Source organism: Postia placenta, assembly GCF_002117355.1.
Source record: "Postia placenta MAD-698-R-SB12 unplaced genomic scaffold POSPLAscaffold_6, whole genome shotgun sequence".
Lineage (NCBI taxonomy): Eukaryota > Fungi > Basidiomycota > Agaricomycetes > Polyporales > Adustoporiaceae > Rhodonia > Rhodonia placenta.
Genome location: NW_020169837.1, coordinates 544,618 through 564,220, shown reverse-complemented (window position 1 = coordinate 564,220; position 19,603 = coordinate 544,618). Strand labels below are relative to the sequence as shown.

Sequence of the window (19,603 nt, the reverse complement as noted above, 5' to 3'; positions counted from 1 at the left end):
CCCCGATCAGCGATTGAGGTAGTACCAGGGCGGTGGTCTTGGTTTCTGTAATTGCGCGCCTCCTAGTTGCGATAATACAAAACGAAGGCCACGCTGGGCCCGATGCCATGATAACCTCATACTGCAATCCAAAGGACGGAGAAGAGCATCCACGCTGCGCCCCTTCTTCTGATGTCGTGGCAGGCGCGGGGCAGCTATATCACATGGACATAGACATGCACTAATATCCGTGTCGAGCCTAAGCTATCTCAGCCTTCTCAGGCTCATCGTCCCTTCCCTTGTGCTCCTGCAGCCCCCACTGCTCGTCCATCGATGTTCGCATCGCGATCTCCCGCATAAGCAGGCACGATAGTAGACCAAGTCCAGAGACACCAATCATGACGCGCCATATGATAGCCGTACTCTGCGCGAAGGCGGCTTGTACCTCTGCCTTCAATGACAACGGCAGGTAGCGGATCTCGGGTATGATGGAATAGGCAAGCTGGGTGCCGCTGGGCAGAGTGGACACGAAGGTCGCCGGTAGACGTTCCCTCAACACGTTTTGTAGTATTGCCCCTCCGATCACGGTGCCCCAACTCTGTAAGAATGGGTTTGGCGATGCAGCGCCGAAGAGCGACTGGTCACACACCTGAGCAAAACACCGAATGAACGTGAAGAACGCGAGCGCGTGTGCGTTGTTGGAGAAGGGCAGGGGCGCCAGGATTGGGAACTGTGTCCCAATCCATATGATCCCAAGCCCAATTCCTGTTATAACTTGATATCCGATATACTTGCCCTTCGAGCTGTCGACCTCCAGGGTCGATAGGAGACCAAAGCCGACCATAGTCAGCATCCACCCGACGTAGTTCTGGGGCCTATAACGGTGGAATATTTGCACGGACGCCCCCGTGAAGATCGCTACGGGCGATATGACGAAGGCAAGACCGAACAGTTCGACGCCTGATTGTACGGGTGAATCCGCCTTCGATGCTTGGAAGTATACAGGGAGGTAGACTGAATGACACGTTCGTCGTTGAAGCAGTGATTCAGATTGATATGCGCTCACATATGACGGCCATGGACGCAATCCCGTGAAAGAAAGTGCCTAGATATCTGATATCGGCACAACAAGAGTGAGTCCAAAATAACCTGCATAAAGATGAGCAGTCACACGCACCCGCTGAGGGTTGTTCTGTTATTTAAGACGAACGGTGGAATCTAAGCAGATACAGAGTTCAGCGCTGCAAGCACTACATGCGTGCGACTTACGGTGGGATCACGAATCCAGAAGACATCGAGGACGAAGAAAACGATGAGGCCAACAGCACCGAGACACAGGGGTACTAGGACGTGTACGGATACCCAGGTATAACGTATACCCGCCCACGTCAAAGCTATCATGATCGACATCGTGCTGGAGATGATGATGAAGAGTCCTCTACGCGACCGCCAGTAAATTCGCGCAGGCGAGGTGTCAACGCTACACTTACAGCCAGTCCATGCCGGAAATCTTGTCCATGAAGCTGGCCTTGGGGATGTGCACATTTAGAAAGGCGGTAACGAGGGCGAGGGCGATGCCACAGAGGGGTAGGTTGAGGAAGAAGAGCCAGCGCCACGCGCCAGAATTTGCCAAGGCCCCTCCTATGGGCGGACCTATTGCGCTGTGCAATGGCGATATTAGAGTGCGAGGCGTAGACAATGAGAGAAATTATACACTACCAAGCCAGCGCCCAAACCCTGCAAAGTCATTCTTGTGAGGATGTCTTCGCTCCAGGACGAGCACACTCACGATGCAGTGATCCCGAGGAATTTGCCTCGTTCTGGTAGGGGTACCAAATCTGCGTATATAATCTCCGTGACGGAGATGCAGCCTCCGCCGCCGAGTCCTTGGACAACTTCATAAAGCACCTCAGCAAGGAGCACGCCATGACTGCTAGAGGTAACCTACCTCTACCCGCGATGAACATGTTCATGCTGCGTGCACCCCCGCACAAGGCCGAGCCCACAGCAAATATGACGACGAACGTGAGGAGCACCGGCTTCCTCCCAAACACCGACACGAGGCCACCGACGGTAGGGAGGATAGCAGTAGACGCGATCGTATACGCGCTCCCTGCCCAGATGAAGTCCGTGCCGTGCAAGTGCTCAACGATTGTTGGAAGAGCGGTGGATACAGCCGTCTGTGAGCGTGTCGGTGCTTATTTTAGTACCCGATCGCCATGGTGGGGAAAGAGCCCACAGCCTCACCAGATCAAGTGCAGAGAGGAGATCGACGACGAGGTTTCCGACGAACACCATCCAGAATGCAAAGCCTCTCCGACTCTGTTCGGGTGTGCCGATTGGAAAAGGATTGGTCTCGGCGACCATGGAGTCGGGTTGAGCAACATGCGCACTGCTGGTGCGCGAGTTAGCGTCTTCATGTGCAAACATACAGTTATTCACCACGGCTCTGGACACGGGCTCATCGTAGCACGTAGCGAGGTAAAGAGATTGAATGGACCTGGGGGGCACCAAACGGATGTTCAGCATGCACTAAACTGATGCTACATCGTTATGTGAGCCATGACTGCCCGTGTTGGTACCAGCTTCTGGTGGAAGGCTGTCCCGGGGACAAATTCGGAACGGAGGGTATCGATTCGAACCCATACTGCTCGTGTTCATCAAACCACAAGGCCTTGTTCCGGTAAGCAGATGAAATGTCGTAGATTTGTTGACAAATTAGCTGTCACCAAGCCTATTGAGACTTAGAGTGATCGGGGTCCACCCGCAATCAGCGAAGGACACTCCAGATACACGGCGCAGGTGATTACATCTCCATCATGTGCTGGTTGTCTCGTACCTGTCTCGTTCGATCACACAGATGTCAGGCCACGCATGTCCTGCAATGGAAATAAATACATGAAAGCAAGAACAGAGAAACGACAAGGTTACAGGGTCGCCGAATAATTAATCAAAGGCAGCCTCCACGTGATAACTTCGGGGTTCATCGAGCGCTGCTTCCAAGATGAGACTTGATGAACTGAATGCATTCTTCCAACCATTGCTCCTTGATACCATCCGGTTCATTGTGCAGTTCGTGACAACCGCCCTAGAGTACGAGCACCATAAGTCTCAGCACAAATTCGTCTATCTGGAATAACACACCTTGTACATCACCAGTTGCTTGTCGGTTGCTGGAAGCTTGTTATAGAACGCCTCTGTCGAAGGAGGGTTTGAGACCTGCAAATGAGCTCAATATAACGTTCGTAGAGAAGTACACGTAGTGCGCACGAACCTGATCCTCGGTCCCTTGCAGGACCAGGACCTAAGGATCAATGCGATGAGTAAGACAACAGTTGAATACGGCATGTGCTTACCGGTAGATCTGGCGGGAAATTAGCGTAGTCTTTCGTGAGAAGACGTGCACCCTGCAGATATCAACCGTCAGGGTAACAACAGTGATGAACACCTCATCAGGCTCATACTCCAGAGATGAGGTCGCCAACTCCTCGTAAGCTTCCCGGTGTGCCAACATATGGATCTTTCACATATGCCTCGTTTGTGGATTCATTGCGGGACAGGTCCTATAATGCCACAACACCGAGTTGAAACATTCCGCAACAGGAAAGGAAGGAAGATCAACCTCTGTCTTGTTCTTGACAGGTATGAGCGTGTAAGGCGCGACGGCGCTAACCGCATTAGCCACCCACAGTGCGGGCTTCGGAGGAGGCTTGGTGAGGTGAATAGTCGGTGCAGAGCCAATGATGCCGGACAAGAGCTTCGCCGTCGAACTCGCTGAGGAAGGCGGTGGACGCGTCACCAAGCTAAAGATCAGCGTACCGCCCTGCGCGATAATGTCTCAGCCCTGGAACTGCAGCTGCCGCGTCAGACATAGAGACGCTGCCCACCATTGAGAATCCCATGAGGAATACAGGAAGCCCCGAGAACGCGCCATGAGCGTGCTGCACCGCCCATTCCGCGTCCTCGCGCTGCGGGACAAACCCGTTTCTGCCGTACGCACTGTCCTTGCTCTTGTGCTCCGCATCGAGCGCCGTGCGCCCGAACCCGCGCTGGTCATACGCGAAGACCGTGACACCGTTACGGGCGAAGAGCGCGTGCGTGTCGGTGTATCGCCCTGTGTGCTCGGCAGCGCCATGCACAAAGACGAGCACGGCCTGCGAGTCCTGTGCGGCGTACGTGCGGGTGTAGAACTGGGTGCCGGAGGGGCCGCTCAACCAGGCCTCGGTGTAGCTGGACATAGCTGAGGCGATAACACTCCCGTTCAGAGTGCCTTGTGTCAGGAAGCGGTAGGTGATGCCATGTGGAATGTGTGCGATATATGTATCGCTTCAGACAGCTCTTCGGTGCAGACACGGAATGGACAAGGTGCATATTCGTTGGACCCCAGAAGGAGCCCCATATTGGCACCTCAACAGGCTCGCAGGCCAGCCGTTGAAGCACGTATTGCCTTTTTCGTTTTATCCTAAAAAGGATACCAGAGTGCGAAAAGGACAACGTGCTCTCTTTCAGCCTCAGCGTAGCTCATCTCGCATGCCTTCTTCTCTATCAACCTGTCCAGGCTGCTGATGAAGGTCACATCTGATCCTGATGCTTATTCGCCGGATAAATCTGCGACAATCATGGTACAGATGTCCCCAACCCAGGTGCAAATCCAAAATTAGAACACACAAACGTCAGACTGAACCCATACAACACTGACAGTACCAATAGGTCCGCAATTCAGTAAGAATGAGAAGGCGACAGAAAGACTATCAAACGGCGAAATCATGCGATGGGCTGTATAACTCAGACGCAGGCCGAGCAGGCATGTCGGCTGCGGCGTAGATGCCCTCAACCCACTGTAGTTGCCTTACCGGGTCATCTGCCTCCGGCCAATAGTGCGGCGCGCGCCCGCGCACCTGCTCTACGAACGCCTCAAGCTGGTACCGGTACGACGACCACCAGTCCTGCCCGCGACCGTCCGCGAACCGGTATGCTTTCTCCACACGCTCCTTCCCGCCCTGCGGCTTGATCTTGATGCTGTGGAAGACGTGCGCGAGCGGGTAGTTGAAGTATTCAAGCGCGCCGCGCTCGCATTCGACATGCACACTCGCCTTAAGCAAGCGCGGGAAGATGTGAAACGGTCCCCATCCGCTCATCCCAAAGTCCGCGTACGTTTCCGCCTCAATAGAGGACTGGAGCATGAGCCGTGCGGTCATCTCACGATCGATGCGCGCTGGGTCCGCCGCGTGACCCACGGCGCGTGCGCTCGAGACCTTGACGGGCTCACTCGCGGTGAAGAAGCGCACGGCAGACAGCGGGTATACTGTCAGGGTGTGTGAGCGTTGTCACACGTGGGTTTGCGGAGGGCGCCTACTCACCGCCCATATCCATCGTGGCGCCGCCGCCGAGGTCGTACTTGAACCGTACGTCGTCCTTGAGGAAGAAAATACCATGCGGTGCGTCAGGTACAGCAAAGTCAGCGCGAATGCCTGTAATCTTGCCGAGCTCGCCGCTGTCAAGAAGTTCCTTGACCCGGTGTGTCGCCGGATGGAATCTGCAATATAGTCAGCCGGGAAATGGGAGTTCGCTCGTACGAGCATTGCAGCATATTCTACATCAATAGACCTGAGAGAAAGGTTGTGCACGACCCTGGCGCATGCGGGACTTTGAATCAAGAGCTGGCGACAACTCAGTATTGACTCATCATGGTGAACGGAATGGAGTTGCCCATCCCGCAGGCCATGACCGCCTGAAACCTGGCTGTGCTCATGTCAAATACACAGGTCTATCCATGTGGAGACGGCTGTGGCCCATTCATCAAAACGTACGTGTAGTGGATGGCTTCGAGCAGGACAAGGTTCTTGCTCGCCGCGAGCTCGATCATCTGTTGTGCTTCCTGCGGCGTGTCTGCCATGGGCTTCTCAACGAGCACATGTTTGCCGCTGCTGAGAGCACGCATTGTCCACTCGTAATGCAAGCCATTAGGGAGCTATGGGGTGATCTTCGTTATCAAGAAGACAGCTAGACAAATGAAGAACCTACCGGAATGTACACGACATCGATGTCAGGGTCGTCGAGGACGGCTATATCGAGGTTTCAAATCAGAACAGCGAGAAATATTAGCAGAAGCTTGCATAACGCACCTTGATAGCAATCATCTCCTGAGTAAACCTTGGAAATACGATGCTTCTTTGCGTATGCGGAAGCCTTGGACGCGTCGCGGGATGCAACAGCGAGCACAACCACGTCGGGGTGACTTATGGCGGGGATAATAAGAGCATTAGGCGCAATGCGTGCGGCACCGAGGATACCGAAACGCAGGGCGTCGGCGTTCTTTGCGGGCACATTGGGCGGGCTGTTGATCTGCGAATGCGGAGGATGAAGCTGAAACGACACAGAATGTGGACGCAGGGAGACGGGCTCACATTGCGAATGCGCTTGAGGAAACTGAACAGGCCCGACATGGCGAGGATTGCGTTGCGTGAGGGGTGCAGGGTGTGAGTTTATGGTTTACGCCAACATCCGTAGGCTGGGACCACGCGGACCTGATCTAGGAGCTCTAAATCGCATGCGAACAGTCCTCAGATGTGCAAGGTGCAGGTTTGTTCATGTCAAGGTGTGGACACGATCAGAATGGGGCGTGCCGGCTTCTCCCGCGAAGGGTCCAGATGCGAGCATGTACCCAAGCGCTGTGCCCGAGGCCCCCGGAACGAGAAGGCGGCGTTCCCAAGATGGTCATTCGAATCACACTCGCAGAGACAAACAAAACAAAGCGAGTAGCACGTCGTAGAGGCCTGCCGAATCTTGCCGAACGAATCAAAGCCTGAATAACCACAATTTACTAAAGTAAGCCGAGGCTTCCTGTATGCGAAGTCCGCTTACGCACACATTGAGTTCAACAAGGTGTGTGAAGTGGTCTCGAAATGAAGGTAGCGCTTCGGCACTGACGGAGAGCTTTTCGGAAATCACAAGGGGCATCGTGCGCTGTCATACATCATATACCATTGGAGGTTGTACGTCCGTTACTCATCATTCTAAGGTTGTCATATCTTCAAAAAGGTTTCAAGGTACCATGTTATACTTTGGTAAGGGTTTCGCGAGCGTCAAAAAGATCACACCCGTGTCAGTAAAAGAAGGAAGGAAGGGTAATTTCCGGTTTAGGTCCCGATCAATGTGCGCCGGTATCTTGCATAAAAAGGTAGCTGGGCCTCATCTTCTCTGTTGTCGGCCAGAAGCCCGAGGAGGCTTGATCCGGCCTGACAGTTGAGCGAAGTCCGGGCATTACTTGAGGTCCTCCCATATCAGACAAGTGAGGTGCACATCAAGGGCCGTTAGGGCGTCCATTTGTATAGTCCTTGCATTTGCGGACTTTCTGCCTTCAGGGATTCTCAGAGATCATCGATTGCCTTTCGTGTCCCAGCCTTAATTGCAATTCTGAGGCCCTTTGTTGTATCCTGTCTCCGACGACAGGTTCGCTGTCTCTGCCTCGGGTACACGCATGTTCTTCCTACGATTGCTGCATTTATCATACATAGCCTATTTGTTCCCGTGAAGCTGTCATCATTATGCTCTCACGGTTTGTCCATTTGCGACTAGTGCTTGTCACTGCGTGCAACGCAGAGACATAATGCTCATCTAATGCGAGGGACAGTGCGAACAAATGGTGGATATCGTGATAGAATGGGCCTTTTTGTAGTACAAACACATCGGAGACTCAAATGCGTGAGGCGTGAGGCAACACATACCATGAAGCTGAAAAGAAACCACATCTACAGCTCAGTGTCTCTTTACATGAAATCCATCGGGTCCAATCACTCTACAAAATGAACGGCAGGAATTTGTAAGGCACTCGCTGACTGTATCGTTTCCACTCTTCCTTGAATGTTACTCTCATCAGATCGTCCTCGACCTTCGCCCGATTGTTCAATGACAACAGCGTGAACGTATTGCACACCGCCCACATGAGCACGAGCCACCAAATTGGTGTCCGCAGGAGCCGACACTGCACCATGTAGCCTCCCGGCTCGAAGGCGATTAGCGCGACCCCAATTTGCATGAGGACGACGCCGGTGTAGCTCGGATGGCGTACGTACGCGTACGGGCCGGACGTGATGAGCTTGTGCTCTGGCCGGATCGTGACCAGGAAGGTGAAGAGTCGCCCAAGCGTGGCATAGCACCACAGACGGAGGGCAGCGGTAAGGACGATAGTCGTGACCCCTGCGACGAATGGTGTGGAGAGGCTGAATAGGGCATGACTCTCGGGAGAGCTGTTGGGGCAGATACCCTGAAGCAGCGTTCGTGTGGCAGGCCACGGGTAGCGGGTTGCAAACATTACGAGGATGTGGCCGAGACATAATGCTGACACCGATGTCTGTAGGATCGAGACTGTACATGAGGGCCTGGCGTGTGTCAAGCGGAGCAGACAGACATACCCTGACGAGGTGGGCAAGGGCCATGACCGTGCGCTCGAATAGTTGACCTTTGTACGCTAGCTCATCCTCGCGCGTCGGTCGCGGCGGCATGAGGCCTACATGGTGTCCAAAGACAGCAGCAAGAAGTAACAGTGACTTCACTGTGAAGAAGATTGACATATCGGCTGCCACTGCGACGTGGTATGGACACGTCTTAAAAAGAGGTGAGTTCACAGAGGCGTGAAGCTGAAGTCTACGAACAGACAAGGAGGTGCGGCAAGATCACATTCCATGGGATTTCAGGAAAGGTACTGATTAGCGGTCCGAAGTATCACTGGGCGCCACACAGACATCGCTATGATCAAAATGAACACCAAAGGAGGAGAATCTCGAAGAAGCAGCGTCAGCCAGTTCGCAGAGCATGTCACCGAGTGAAGCGATTGTGGTGTCCGAGGTCCTCACCATTATCTCGTATTCGATCAAACTTGTGGTTGTGGGTTGATTTAGCGAAGTCTGTCACTGCTATTTTGATACAACCTGCAAGGGCACCACGCAGATACGTCTGATCTATCCACGTCCTTTCTGTTGCCGCAATTTGGAATGATCCAGTCTTTGCGATTCCTTGCCAGTGTGAAGTGTCACGGTAGCATTACTCATCATCATGTTGATACCGATTTCCACTGCGCGCATCTAGGCTTGCGCTCGGTCTTCGTATTACAAAAACAAGGTACATTCTCATCGACAATTGTCCTTCTAACTGAGGACCAGCTACTGTCAAACTCTCCAACGCACGATCCGTATTTTGCGCATATCTTGGTCCAAGCAGCGTGTTTATATAGAACCTCTTCCTACATAGCACGCAGCGACCTCCGACCATGGATGACCAATGCAAGGTGTGGTTTATCACAGGTGAGTCATGCCAACCTTGGGCGCCTTCTTCTGATTGGCTCGTCAATAATGTTTGTTTTTCCCTTGTCACCTTGTTAAACCGCTATACACGGGACATTCTCACATTACATATTGTGTGATGCGCTGACCACGGATACTGACATACGGACTTAGGCACGTCGACGGGTTTCGGCAAGATATTGGTGTCGCTGGTATTATCCCGCGGCGACCGTGTGGTCGCCACAGTTCGCAACTTGGAAGACTTCACGCTGACAGACGTAGATCGTTCGCGACTTCACGTAATGATACTTGACGTCACCGAATCGGAGGATGAAGTCAAAGTCAAAGCACAGGAAGCCATCGGAGTTTGGGGGCACGTAGATTTTGTCGTCAATAATGCGGGCGTCACGCTACCTTGCGTGCTCGAAGAAGGGGGGTAAGCTCTATTATTTGACGCTTCCAGAGGCACGGCCCTCATGATCAGGAACTTAGGTCGAAGGCGGCACTGGCACAATTTCAAACGAATGTGTTTGGGGTGATGAATGTGACCAATGCATTCCTTCCGCACATGCGGGACAGGCGGTCTGGAACAATTATACAGATGGGCAGCCGCTCCGTCTGGAAAGCAGACACTCGAGTAAGTGCTCTCGTTGGCGAATTGACTCTAGCCACGCGAGCTAAACATTGCTTTTATTCTAGCTGCTGGGGATGTATGCAGCCTCCAAGGCAGCAGTACACGGTATAGTGCCTTATCCCTTCTGGAATGCGTTTTAACAACAAAGCTGGGTTGACAGCGTACACGGAGACCCTAGCCGCAGAGCTCGTCGAATTCGGAATACGTGTTCTGCTAGTTGTTCCTGGGCTCTTTCGCACGGCCACCAGGACCGCCGACTTTGCCTACGAGCGGCTCCCCGCATACGATTCCCTGCGTGATGGGGACGAAGCGATGCTCCGCCAGGCATGGAGGCACATCACGGGAGACCCAAGGAAAGCTATGGAACTCGTCGTGGATGTTGTGCGTGGCGAGGGGAAGGCTGAGGGGAAGGACTTCCCCCTGTGGCTCATCCTGGGCAGGGCAACGCACGCCCACCTTCGAGCACATTGCGACACGCTGAGACGATCTATGGACACATGGGTGGATGTAGCAAGGGATTTGGATTTTGACGAGGCTGGTGACGCGTAAATCGGCCCGGCGAATGAGCGTGTACTACTACATTTCTGTCAACATAGCTGAAAGATAATGAGGTCTACATATGCACGCGGACTGCATGTCACGATATAGATAGCTGAAGCATCCTCATGTCAGATCTTCCGGATGGCCTGTGTGCTTCGGCCACAGGCACCTGTCGAAATTTGGAAGCACGGTCGATACCTACGGTAGCAGCTCACATGGCGGCGTTTGGTACTTACACCCTTTGAAGTTATTCCTGTACTCGGCTCCTTCCGTGTTTTCTGTCTACAAGGTGGTGTCAAACATGCATCTATTTACGTCGTCTCTAGCGGTCCCGATGAGATCTATGATAGAATCCCTGTCCTCTACATCGCCCGGCAGGTTGCGTGAGATCTCAAATGCGCGACTTACTCAATAGCGGAATGTGGAATTGGGCATCACCAGCGGAGTCTTTATGAATAATGATACTCAGTCAGGTCTGACGGGGAGCTGACTGTTGGTCACATGTGGCACCTTGATTTATAGCAACATACAACACAATTGATCTGGCAGTAACCACACCAGTATACAAAGCCAAAAAGCACCCCGAGCTCCAAAGGAATGAGACATCAATACATATGTGCCGTCGCTTCATGTTCACTTCACAGCGCCATGTCAGGATTCCCCTTCAGATCCTGTGAGTATTACGCCACCCGACAGAACACTGCAAATTCATACCTTGTATGCGCTGTTGGTGTGCACGGTCGCATCCATGCTTGTTTGATCGAAGGTCTAAGCATGCATGTATGAGATAAGAGAACGTGGACCGTAAATCACAGCGCAGCTCGCCTTCCGCACAACACGGTCTACAGAAACCGCAACGGGACTGGTTTTACTGTTGGACGACTCGGTGCCAGAGTGAATCGCAAGTTGGGCAAGCGGGATCGAGTTGATGAGCTGACTCTCGCTGTTTTGCCCTTCGCGGATGGCGTTTCTCACATTCAAGCTGCAGTGTAGATGTTAATGATATTAGCAACGAATATGTGGTACCGGGGGAAAAGACGCACGACGTGAGAAGAGCATTGATGTACACTAAAATGAAATGAATCCAGTGAGCAGACATGACAGCGAGGTACATACATTTTCCCAGCATAAAATTGAAGCAAAGGACATAGAGGCCGTTCGGCGCCACTACATACTACGCATATATTCAATACCAATGCTCACTAATATGTATTGGCTTCCACTCACAGCCACGAGGTTCGCGATTACAAATACGCTGAAAGGTTAGGAGTGTTGAGCTCGGCATCTGCTCCAGCATTCCAAGAGAGTGCAGCCTACGTTGTGAGCAAGCCGGTCGTGACCGTCATGGCTATAAGCTTGTCGATAAGCCTGTCGGACCTGCGCTCGGAGTGAAAAAAAATATTAGGTATCTCCTGGACGATGCGTGGATTAACTAGCCTCCTGAAGCCCGTCCTGTTCTTGCTGAGCCAGAACGCGAGGCATCCGGAGATACACACATCTGTGGCCACAGCGACAGCCAGCCCCGATATGCCCGTTTGCTGTCAGAGCTGTCAGCACGTGGTCGCTGCAGCTAATGGGGTCACACCAACCCTCTCGCCATCGGTGTTCAGCAAGTTGGTTGTGAAGAGACTAACGAAAACATAGAGTAAGTTGCTGTGGCTTGTAGTGCAGTGGTGTCTACCTACCCGCGGATGGGATAGACCAGGTTCATTGCTTTGGTGGTGTCAGATCCTACTGACGGACAACAACGAGACAAGAGGATGAGAAGCTACAACGCACTAAAATGGGCTACGGTGAGGATGGCCTATTCCTGCCGTTAGTATTGTATTGAGATTATCATCAATGCATGGGACCTACGCATACAGCAGTGGCGAATATGCTCTTGCTCACTGTGTTTCGAAATATTACGGCTATCATGAGATATTGGGAGTCAAAAGGTGTCCTCCAACCTACATTTCCAGAGTCGGAAAACAAGGAAGCTGGAGGCGTCCCGTCAAGCGTAATTGACGCAGATGAGCATGGGGAGATACCTTTCCACTATAAATGCAATTACAGCCTACACAGGGATGAGAATAGCACAGCGCTGGGAAACCTGAGGCAGCAACGCACATTGACTATAATTTCAGCCTGCCCGAAGCCCTTGCAGTCAACGACGATGCGCGATCGGAGGCATGTAACTGGATGACGTACTGAGATACTCCTACGACATGCTTTTATTAGAGACGATGCTCTAACGGAAATTGCGACACGCACCAGACGGAGTTGAGGAGGGTTACAGGGTTTCCATAGTTTATGATACAATAATAATAGAAGATATGTGTAATCAGACACTGGTGGAGCGTGTCGAAGATCCTGCGCGCGAGATCAAGGTGAGGCACTATCTCGAATATGTACAATGTCGTACAAAAGTGACAGGACCTGGATATGGTGTCAGTACACACTATGAGATAAATAACAACGGTACTCACGAGCGCCTTCATAATCCAGCCATCCTTTGTGGCGGAACGGAAGAAATAGAATGTTTGCACGCAGGTGACGCCAAACAGCCTGCAGAGCCATCAACCACTTATTTGGAGGCAAGGTAAATATCGCAGTACATACACAGCTGCTATGACTGAGCCAACGTACGCCGCCCCGAGAGTCGATCCGAGTGCGAGCTTGAGCGGCGGCGGAAACACATCAGCCATTGAGGTCAAACTTAGAGTGTATGAGATCGAATGTGAGGGAGATGGCACACTGGCTATCCTAAACTCTTAACGAGACCATGCACAAATATATACGCACCTGATTGCGCAAAGATAGAAGATACTTCCCGTTACTGCACATCCCATTGGACGCGTGACAGAATTAATATTGGCGCCCGCAAAGTGTCTGAAATGTACAGTACGCGGCCTAGAGATCCGAACAACAATGCTTGATTATCTATCAACAAGCACGCTGCCTGTGTGCGATCCTCTGAACAGCAATATCAGGAACTTGTGAACGGTTTGGGGTCTTGTCTCGGTCCTCAGTGTCAAGTGAAGGCAACATGGGAGGGCACAAACCCGTGTCCAGAGCCTGTCAACACAAATCAGTCTTGCTCACGCGTTCATCGTATTCGCCTGCCAGCAACACTTCCCACTGTTCAGGGAATAAGACCCCGGGAGACGACAGTTGATCGCTTCGAAGCCGCCACAAGATGATACATACCCAACGCGGAAAGAAGGAAATTAGTCTCGTGCCCAGACCCACTGCATCCGTACCTCACACTTTGATAGTGGGCCCGGGTATGAGATCACCGCCGGTCTGTATAGGACACCTTGCACCGCAGATCAGCCGCATCACAACGTACAGATGGAGGATTGTTCGCCAACTTCAAGCGTTCTACTGACGCGCCCCCTAGATCTTTCCGCGTATTGCAAAAAGCATTCCCGTTGCGTTGCTCGCGTCACGCTCGAATGCATGTGCTGGCACATTACACTTACCGTTGCCCGCTGTGGCTATGTACCATCATTTGGGTTTGGTAATAGCAAGTACACTCCGACGTCTTTGAGTTGATATACGAGTGAGTGAAACCGTTTGGGGCCTGCACATCTGCGCTCGTAATCGAAGAATGCGATTGCATGCCTAGGTACGCCCGTTTGCGGGCAAGGGCGCCCCAGATGCCCATGGCGGCACTTCGAGTGGTGATTCTTCTCTCCGTGTATGTCCTGTTTGGTGATTTAACAGCGCCTTGCTGTGGCCAGAGCGCCACGTATCAGTCTATCAGAGCCTTCCAGCGTCCCTTGTGGTCAGGAGGACGTCAAATACGAAAAAAGGTGGGAAGGTGCCGCCGTATCTTGCTTGCTAGGTTTGACCGTTTGACCCCGAAGTTGATATCGCATGTCCTACAGACAGTCTGCAGTTGATCGTCCACATGGGCTCGTTAATATCAGTGTTCGGAACTCTCAAGCCGGATGTATGTGCCGTCCGAATAGCGGCTTCGATTCAAGCTGAAACGATCTAGGCAACGATGAAAACACGGCCGTGATGAACTGGGTTTCACAGTGATGATCTATGGGAACATACAGCTATCGGCCATCTGGTAGCTCAGCACATACGTTGAGCAATACTTCCTCACTCTCAACATCTGCGGGACCGCACATCTGGTACATCTGACCGTCATCATATTCTATATACGGTGTGGCAAGGGTAAGGGATACATAAGCTGCCCTCTCTTCGCTCGCCGACTAGTTCTACCTGATAGGGTGCAGCATGGCGCTCGCAAAGACCATCCTTCAGAGCACTAATCCTGGAGCTTATGTACTGCTTGTAGGAGCGGGATGCGTAAGTGCAGAGTTTCTGTTATACACTTCAGCGGCTCATATTCATCAGGTTACGTGGGGAGTGCTGAACCGTTGTCGAATGCGCGGAGATTATGCAGTCTCCGCATTAGCCGTGGCATTCCTGAGCTTGCTCGTTATTATCTATACACAAGTCCAGTCCATCTACGCTTCTACTGTCCTTGTATCCACGTATACCTTCGTCTACATAATCTCCGCCGCACTCTTCACCGCCGCATATCGACTCTCCCCCTTCCACCCCTTGGCTAATTTTTCGGGTCCGTGGCTTTGGTACATCAGCAGTCTCAAGCTTTCGTGGGTCTCGCTACAAGGAAGGCGGCATCTGATCATCGACGAACTACACCGTCAATATGGACCCTTTGTGAGGATCGGTAAGTCACGTCAGGAGCTCCGTCGCGAGTGCAGTTATATTCATCACCATGCCCCTGCCACATAGGTCCGGACACCCTCTCCGTCAATACCCTCTCCGCGAACTACATATACGGTGCGCAGGCGCACATGGAGAAGAGCGACTCGTATTTGTTACCAGGTCGCCAACCAAATGTATCGCTTTTCTTCAAACAGAAGACAGAGAAGACACACAGCGACAGGAAGCGGGTGTGGTCCGCAGCATTCACAGGGTCGGCGTAGGTCTTGACGTTTCATGGTTCATGGACTGCTGGCTGACCTCGATCTCCCAGTGTCGTCCATTTCTTCCCTGCACTGGAGCGTCGGACGTGGCAGCTGCTTTCTTGTATCGAGGAGAGACAAGCTGCGGGCAAAGACGGCTATGTAGATCTTGCAAAGTGCTTCTGCCATTGGTCGTATGATTTTATGGTGTGTAGTTCATGCTCTTATCTGCGTCCCAAATTAATTATCTCGCGGTTAGGGCGACATGGTATTTGGAGGATGCAACAATTTGGTGCGTACCGCTCAATTGTCATAATCGATATCATTCCGTACACAGATTCAACCACCTTGGTAGGAGCTCATGAAAACGGGCGACCCTGACAAGCTGGTGGAGGGCGGGAAGGTTGCTACTATTGTCGTCGATAGGTAGGCACTCTCTGAGTTCCATTCGGCATATATCTCAAGAAGAAGACAGCATTGGGCAATCACCCTGGCTCATGGATATAATCTGGCACCTCCCCGTTGGCAGACCTGTGACTCGCCTGCGCGACATTGCTGCATCCCTAATGAGGACCCGAATCAAGTCTGATGCGGACGTCGAATTGCGCGACCTGACTTCGTACCTGGTATGTATCTCCTCATCCTGTTTAGGCATAGGGGGAGTTGAACAATCACAGTTGGCTGGAGACCTTCAAACCGGAGAACGGATCTCGCATGCTGATCTCGAGCTAGAGGCCATTGTAGCCATACAAGGCGGTGAGCGTACTTTGACCAAGATGCGAGAGATAAGTATTCACAAGCTCTAGGCTCCGACAACACCTCCACGACGATATCGCTGGCTTTCTTCTTCATGCTCGCGCAGCCCAAGTATTACGCTGCTTTACGTGCGGAGATAGATGCAGTGTTTCCCGATAGGCGCGGACACCTCGATCCCGTGAAATTGGGTGGGCTAAAGTTCCTCAATGCGGTGCTCAACGAAGCGCTCCGCCTCGGCTCGCCTTATTTCATCCCGAGAGTCGTACCCCCTGGCGGCGCCACCATCGACAGGACTTTTATCCCGGAAGGGACCATTGTAGCGCTTGCGGCGTATTCGCAGCAAGTCAGCCCTGATAATTATTGGCCGGATCCATTGGTGCGTCTATTATATTCGTAAGACATTCAGGAGATACAGGGGTTCATGGACGATCCAGGAATTTCGGCCTGAGCGCTGGATGCTGGGTGGCCTAGGGCCAACCTCAAAGACAGAGAAGACGGCGTTGTTCTCGTTTACTTCAGGTAAGGTTTGGGCGTTTATCATAGTCGCCTAGCTCATTCGTAATGTAGGTCCGCACATCTGCATCGCAAAGGCGTTTGCATATCAGGAGATGCGCCTAGTGGTCACTCGTCTGGTTCTCAACTACAATATGCAGCTAGCCGACGGATTCGATGCACGCGCTTTTCGCGACGGCATCTTGAACATGCGTACGACGATTTTGAAGAAGCCACTCCTTGTCCAGGCAACTCGTCGTCAGGCAGCAGACATGTCAAGTCCGTAATTCTATGTATGTCGTGTAGTAGTGCATGCTATGTTTTCTTCGTGTAGTGCAGTGCGCAGCCACAGGCGGATGGTATCCGGAGACCTTCGTAGTGATCATTTTATTGGGGGTGACACACTTGGTCGGGTTTCGTGAGGCGCATCTTGTGCAGGTATTGTAATCTTAGCACTTGCATTTGGCCACACAACAAGGGCATTCTAGAAGTTGCTTTGGCTTGCTTTGAATATATATCCAACACAAAGTGTATGCTGCCATTTTTGCACCTTTCGCAGAACTCAGTGCACACATGGCCCTAGTCACACTTCTCAGCTCGAATGGAGGTGAAACAGATGATGTAGACAGAGGTGAAGATGTCTCACCATGCACCAGTGAGGCTTAAGATGATGTATCATTGCGAACACACACGAAATTAGCAGTCTCACAAATCCATCACCAACTATCAGACATGTCATGCACTCATTTTTGTCTCAGCCTGCATTGCCTGTCAGCACACTGCTGATGTTCCGTGCAATGAGGGACTAAGGTCAAACATAGCGTCTCCGAAGTTCGGGCCAGGAACGGGTTTGAACCGTCCGTACCCTGAACCGAACCTGCGGTTCAGGTTCGGTTAAGCTCGGTCCATGGATTTTCCCAACAGTTCGGTTCAAGGTTCACAGCCATCAAAGACCGGTCCGAACTGTGAACCGGAATCAAGCCTGGCTGCTCGCAAAAAATACTTAATCAAGTTTGAAATACTAGTTTACATTAGTCTAACCAACAGACAATGTTCCGATCTTTCCACAGGACCAGCGCATGCTGCTCCCCAAACAGCATCGTGATGCGTACAATGCCGCAGATTAGCTCCGGTTGAACCTGGGTTCATCGACCTACATGTTCAACCTGAGACGCCTTGGGTTTTTCTACAAATTGGCGGACCTGGGTTTTCCTCAATCTGCCCTGGGATTCACTACAACCTGGCTCCCGGTGACCCCAGTTCCATGATGCTGGCTCATCCACCCGGATTCCTGGATATTGCACCAGATTCTGATATGCCAGTTATCACTTGCCATAATTAATATATTATGTTATGCAGATAGTACTACAGACACTGTACGAAACAGCGACCACACTGGCACATGCACCAGTATGTCAGTTGTGCATAGTCAGTCCACATACCTTGAACATCACTGTCATGAGTTGACACGGTGTCTAGCCGTTTTTTAATTTTTTCCTTTCCGCAGGCTCAAACCCGCGACCTCTGTACTATACGCTCGAACGGACATGTCGTTATCTACTGTATGATTAGATTAGATGGGCGGCAGTGCGCAGCACAGCTCGGGCCCCGCTGACACAGCCATGATGACTCACCGGCCCCTGGGGGCTGCGTCAGCATGCTGCGCATGGACCAGCGATGCACGGACCAGTGCGCACAGCCTCCCCTAAACTTCCCCTGTATATAAGCCTGCCTCTGCTGCCCTAGGGACCTCAGTTTCGACCTCTTGTCCCTAGGTCAGTAAGCCCATGTACTTACTTATCTTTTCAATACTAACTTACTTGTCCCTAGCTTTAGGTTTGAGCATTGCTCACCATCGCTTCGGTGAGACCCAGTCGAACACCCCCCGCCTTCGTGTTTGTTTGTCCTTGTCGCTTGACCCCAAGTCACAACATTAGGTCGAAACTCCCCCTCGCTGCCGGCGTTCACACGCAACTCCACTCACACTTTCATTTCCTATAGGTTGGGTGGTGCGCACCCCTACCATACTCTACGATACGTAGATAGCCTACTATACATTGCCACCGCTCAGGGAACGAACCTTTCAGCACCTGCACTTCAGTGGGCGGTGCTTGTCCTTAAACGGTGATACGACCTACGAAACCCTAACCCCTAACCTGGGTGCGACCTAAAGGGACTAGAGAGACGGATTATAGTCTAGTGAGAGGGGAGTTAGCAGCAAGGTGTCCCGCGGTTCGAGTGAACACGAGAAACGCCTTCGGAAAAGGCTACGAACAATGGGGAAGCTACGAGGTGGCTTCGACACGTCGTCGAAGCTCCTCGGAGGCTGTGGACGGTTAGTGGAGACGATCGAAGCTCGGGAGAGCTCTTCGAAGAATCGTAGAAGAAAGAGACAATTCGATAGGGGGGACTTAGCTAGGACGCGGTTCACAGTTTCTTCGACAATAGTCGAAGTCGAAGGGTTCGTTGAGATGGTATCGACGAGTAAACGCAGTGGACGAGGTTTCGAGGTTACGCAGCGAGGGACGAAGTGACGCAGTTAGAGGCTTAGACGCAGGGCAAACTCGACTTATGAGCTCTGAACTCGAGGGGGGAACCGGATCTCCTTTTTTTAGAGAGAAGTACGACAGGTTTTATACTACACAGGATGCTACGACTATTCGAGAGTGGCACACTGGTACAAGGGGCTTTGCATTGTTCCTCAAGAAGCTGCCTCACCGAGGGGCACATACCAAGTCCATCGGTAGAGTGACGTCATGCCGAACGCGGAGATGAAGAGAAACATATGGCCACTTCGGACCGGTAGCCGTCGTCGAAGGCATGCCGCGAGGTTCGATACCTAATCGGGAAAGACCGGCTACGTTGGTGTGGCTTGGAGCGAAGCGCGCGCTTGGCCGAGCGGCGTCAAGTGGCCCTATTGTTCGCCGAATGCGGAAGATGTCCCGGGATCTACGCGCGAGGCATCGGGACGACCGTGCCGAGCTTCGAGT

General features: G+C 52.2%; 8 protein-coding genes across 8 annotated transcripts; 3 read left to right on the top strand and 5 right to left on the bottom strand.

The window, feature by feature from the left end:
• Positions 1–238: 238 nt before the first annotated feature.
• On the bottom strand, positions 239–2,346 carry POSPLADRAFT_1141525 (hypothetical protein; the record flags this gene model as incomplete). Its single annotated transcript, XM_024485312.1, has 10 exons — positions 239–575; positions 627–993; positions 1,046–1,092; positions 1,157–1,197; positions 1,249–1,417; positions 1,470–1,640; positions 1,699–1,716; positions 1,769–1,874; positions 1,928–2,159; positions 2,227–2,346. 10 exons carry the CDS (start codon positions 2,344–2,346, stop codon positions 239–241), a joined length of 1,608 nt encoding a protein of 535 aa, XP_024339441.1.
• Positions 2,347–2,860: 514 nt separating this feature from the next.
• POSPLADRAFT_1169294 (hypothetical protein) lies at positions 2,861–4,325 on the bottom strand. Its single transcript, XM_024488055.1, has 7 exons — positions 3,867–4,325; positions 3,602–3,802; positions 3,444–3,542; positions 3,336–3,386; positions 3,254–3,283; positions 3,124–3,198; positions 2,861–3,067 (listed from the first exon to the last, which is right to left on the bottom strand). Exons 1-7 carry the CDS (start codon positions 4,215–4,217, stop codon positions 2,963–2,965), a joined length of 912 nt encoding a protein of 303 aa, XP_024339440.1. The 5' UTR covers positions 4,218–4,325; the 3' UTR covers positions 2,861–2,962.
• Positions 4,326–4,638: 313 nt separating this feature from the next.
• On the bottom strand, positions 4,639–6,425 carry POSPLADRAFT_1074186 (hypothetical protein; the record flags this gene model as incomplete). The annotated part of the gene is made up of 6 exons (XM_024482674.1): positions 4,639–5,284; positions 5,340–5,515; positions 5,790–5,950; positions 6,004–6,044; positions 6,105–6,324; positions 6,387–6,425. 6 exons carry the CDS (start codon positions 6,423–6,425, stop codon positions 4,731–4,733), a joined length of 1,191 nt encoding a protein of 396 aa, XP_024339439.1. The 3' UTR covers positions 4,639–4,730.
• Positions 6,426–7,777: 1,352 nt separating this feature from the next.
• Positions 7,778–8,552, bottom strand: POSPLADRAFT_1141882 (hypothetical protein; the record flags this gene model as incomplete). The annotated part of the gene is made up of 2 exons (XM_024485357.1): positions 7,778–8,245; positions 8,394–8,552. 2 exons carry the CDS (start codon positions 8,550–8,552, stop codon positions 7,778–7,780), a joined length of 627 nt encoding a protein of 208 aa, XP_024339438.1.
• A 695-nt stretch (positions 8,553–9,247) lies between these two features.
• On the top strand, positions 9,248–10,443 carry POSPLADRAFT_1056022 (hypothetical protein; the record flags this gene model as incomplete). The annotated part of the gene is made up of 5 exons (XM_024480724.1): positions 9,248–9,281; positions 9,435–9,696; positions 9,753–9,897; positions 9,960–9,999; positions 10,055–10,443. The coding sequence occupies 5 exons, from the start codon at positions 9,248–9,250 to the stop codon at positions 10,441–10,443; spliced, it is 870 nt and encodes a 289-aa protein (XP_024339437.1).
• Positions 10,444–11,072: 629 nt separating this feature from the next.
• On the bottom strand, positions 11,073–13,121 carry POSPLADRAFT_1046071 (hypothetical protein; the record flags this gene model as incomplete). The annotated part of the gene is made up of 16 exons (XM_024478940.1): positions 11,073–11,105; positions 11,149–11,202; positions 11,248–11,416; positions 11,478–11,502; positions 11,551–11,608; positions 11,662–11,689; positions 11,752–11,972; positions 12,024–12,063; positions 12,120–12,165; positions 12,214–12,238; positions 12,388–12,471; positions 12,544–12,634; positions 12,688–12,786; positions 12,848–12,852; positions 12,903–12,981; positions 13,063–13,121. The coding sequence occupies 16 exons, from the start codon at positions 13,119–13,121 to the stop codon at positions 11,073–11,075; spliced, it is 1,116 nt and encodes a 371-aa protein (XP_024339436.1).
• Positions 13,122–14,075: 954 nt separating this feature from the next.
• POSPLADRAFT_1140578 (hypothetical protein) lies at positions 14,076–16,171 on the top strand (the record flags this gene model as incomplete). The annotated part of the gene is made up of 11 exons (XM_024485190.1): positions 14,076–14,130; positions 14,307–14,371; positions 14,502–14,561; positions 14,647–14,739; positions 14,788–15,127; positions 15,193–15,382; positions 15,437–15,572; positions 15,625–15,657; positions 15,721–15,791; positions 15,895–15,991; positions 16,043–16,171. The coding sequence occupies 11 exons, from the start codon at positions 14,076–14,078 to the stop codon at positions 16,169–16,171; spliced, it is 1,269 nt and encodes a 422-aa protein (XP_024339435.1).
• A 23-nt stretch (positions 16,172–16,194) lies between these two features.
• POSPLADRAFT_1141490 (hypothetical protein) lies at positions 16,195–16,900 on the top strand (the record flags this gene model as incomplete). Its single annotated transcript, XM_024485307.1, has 3 exons — positions 16,195–16,497; positions 16,571–16,640; positions 16,689–16,900. Coding segments are annotated over 3 exons (585 nt in total), but the record flags the coding sequence as incomplete, so codon positions are not given.
• Positions 16,901–19,603: the final 2,703 nt, after the last annotated feature.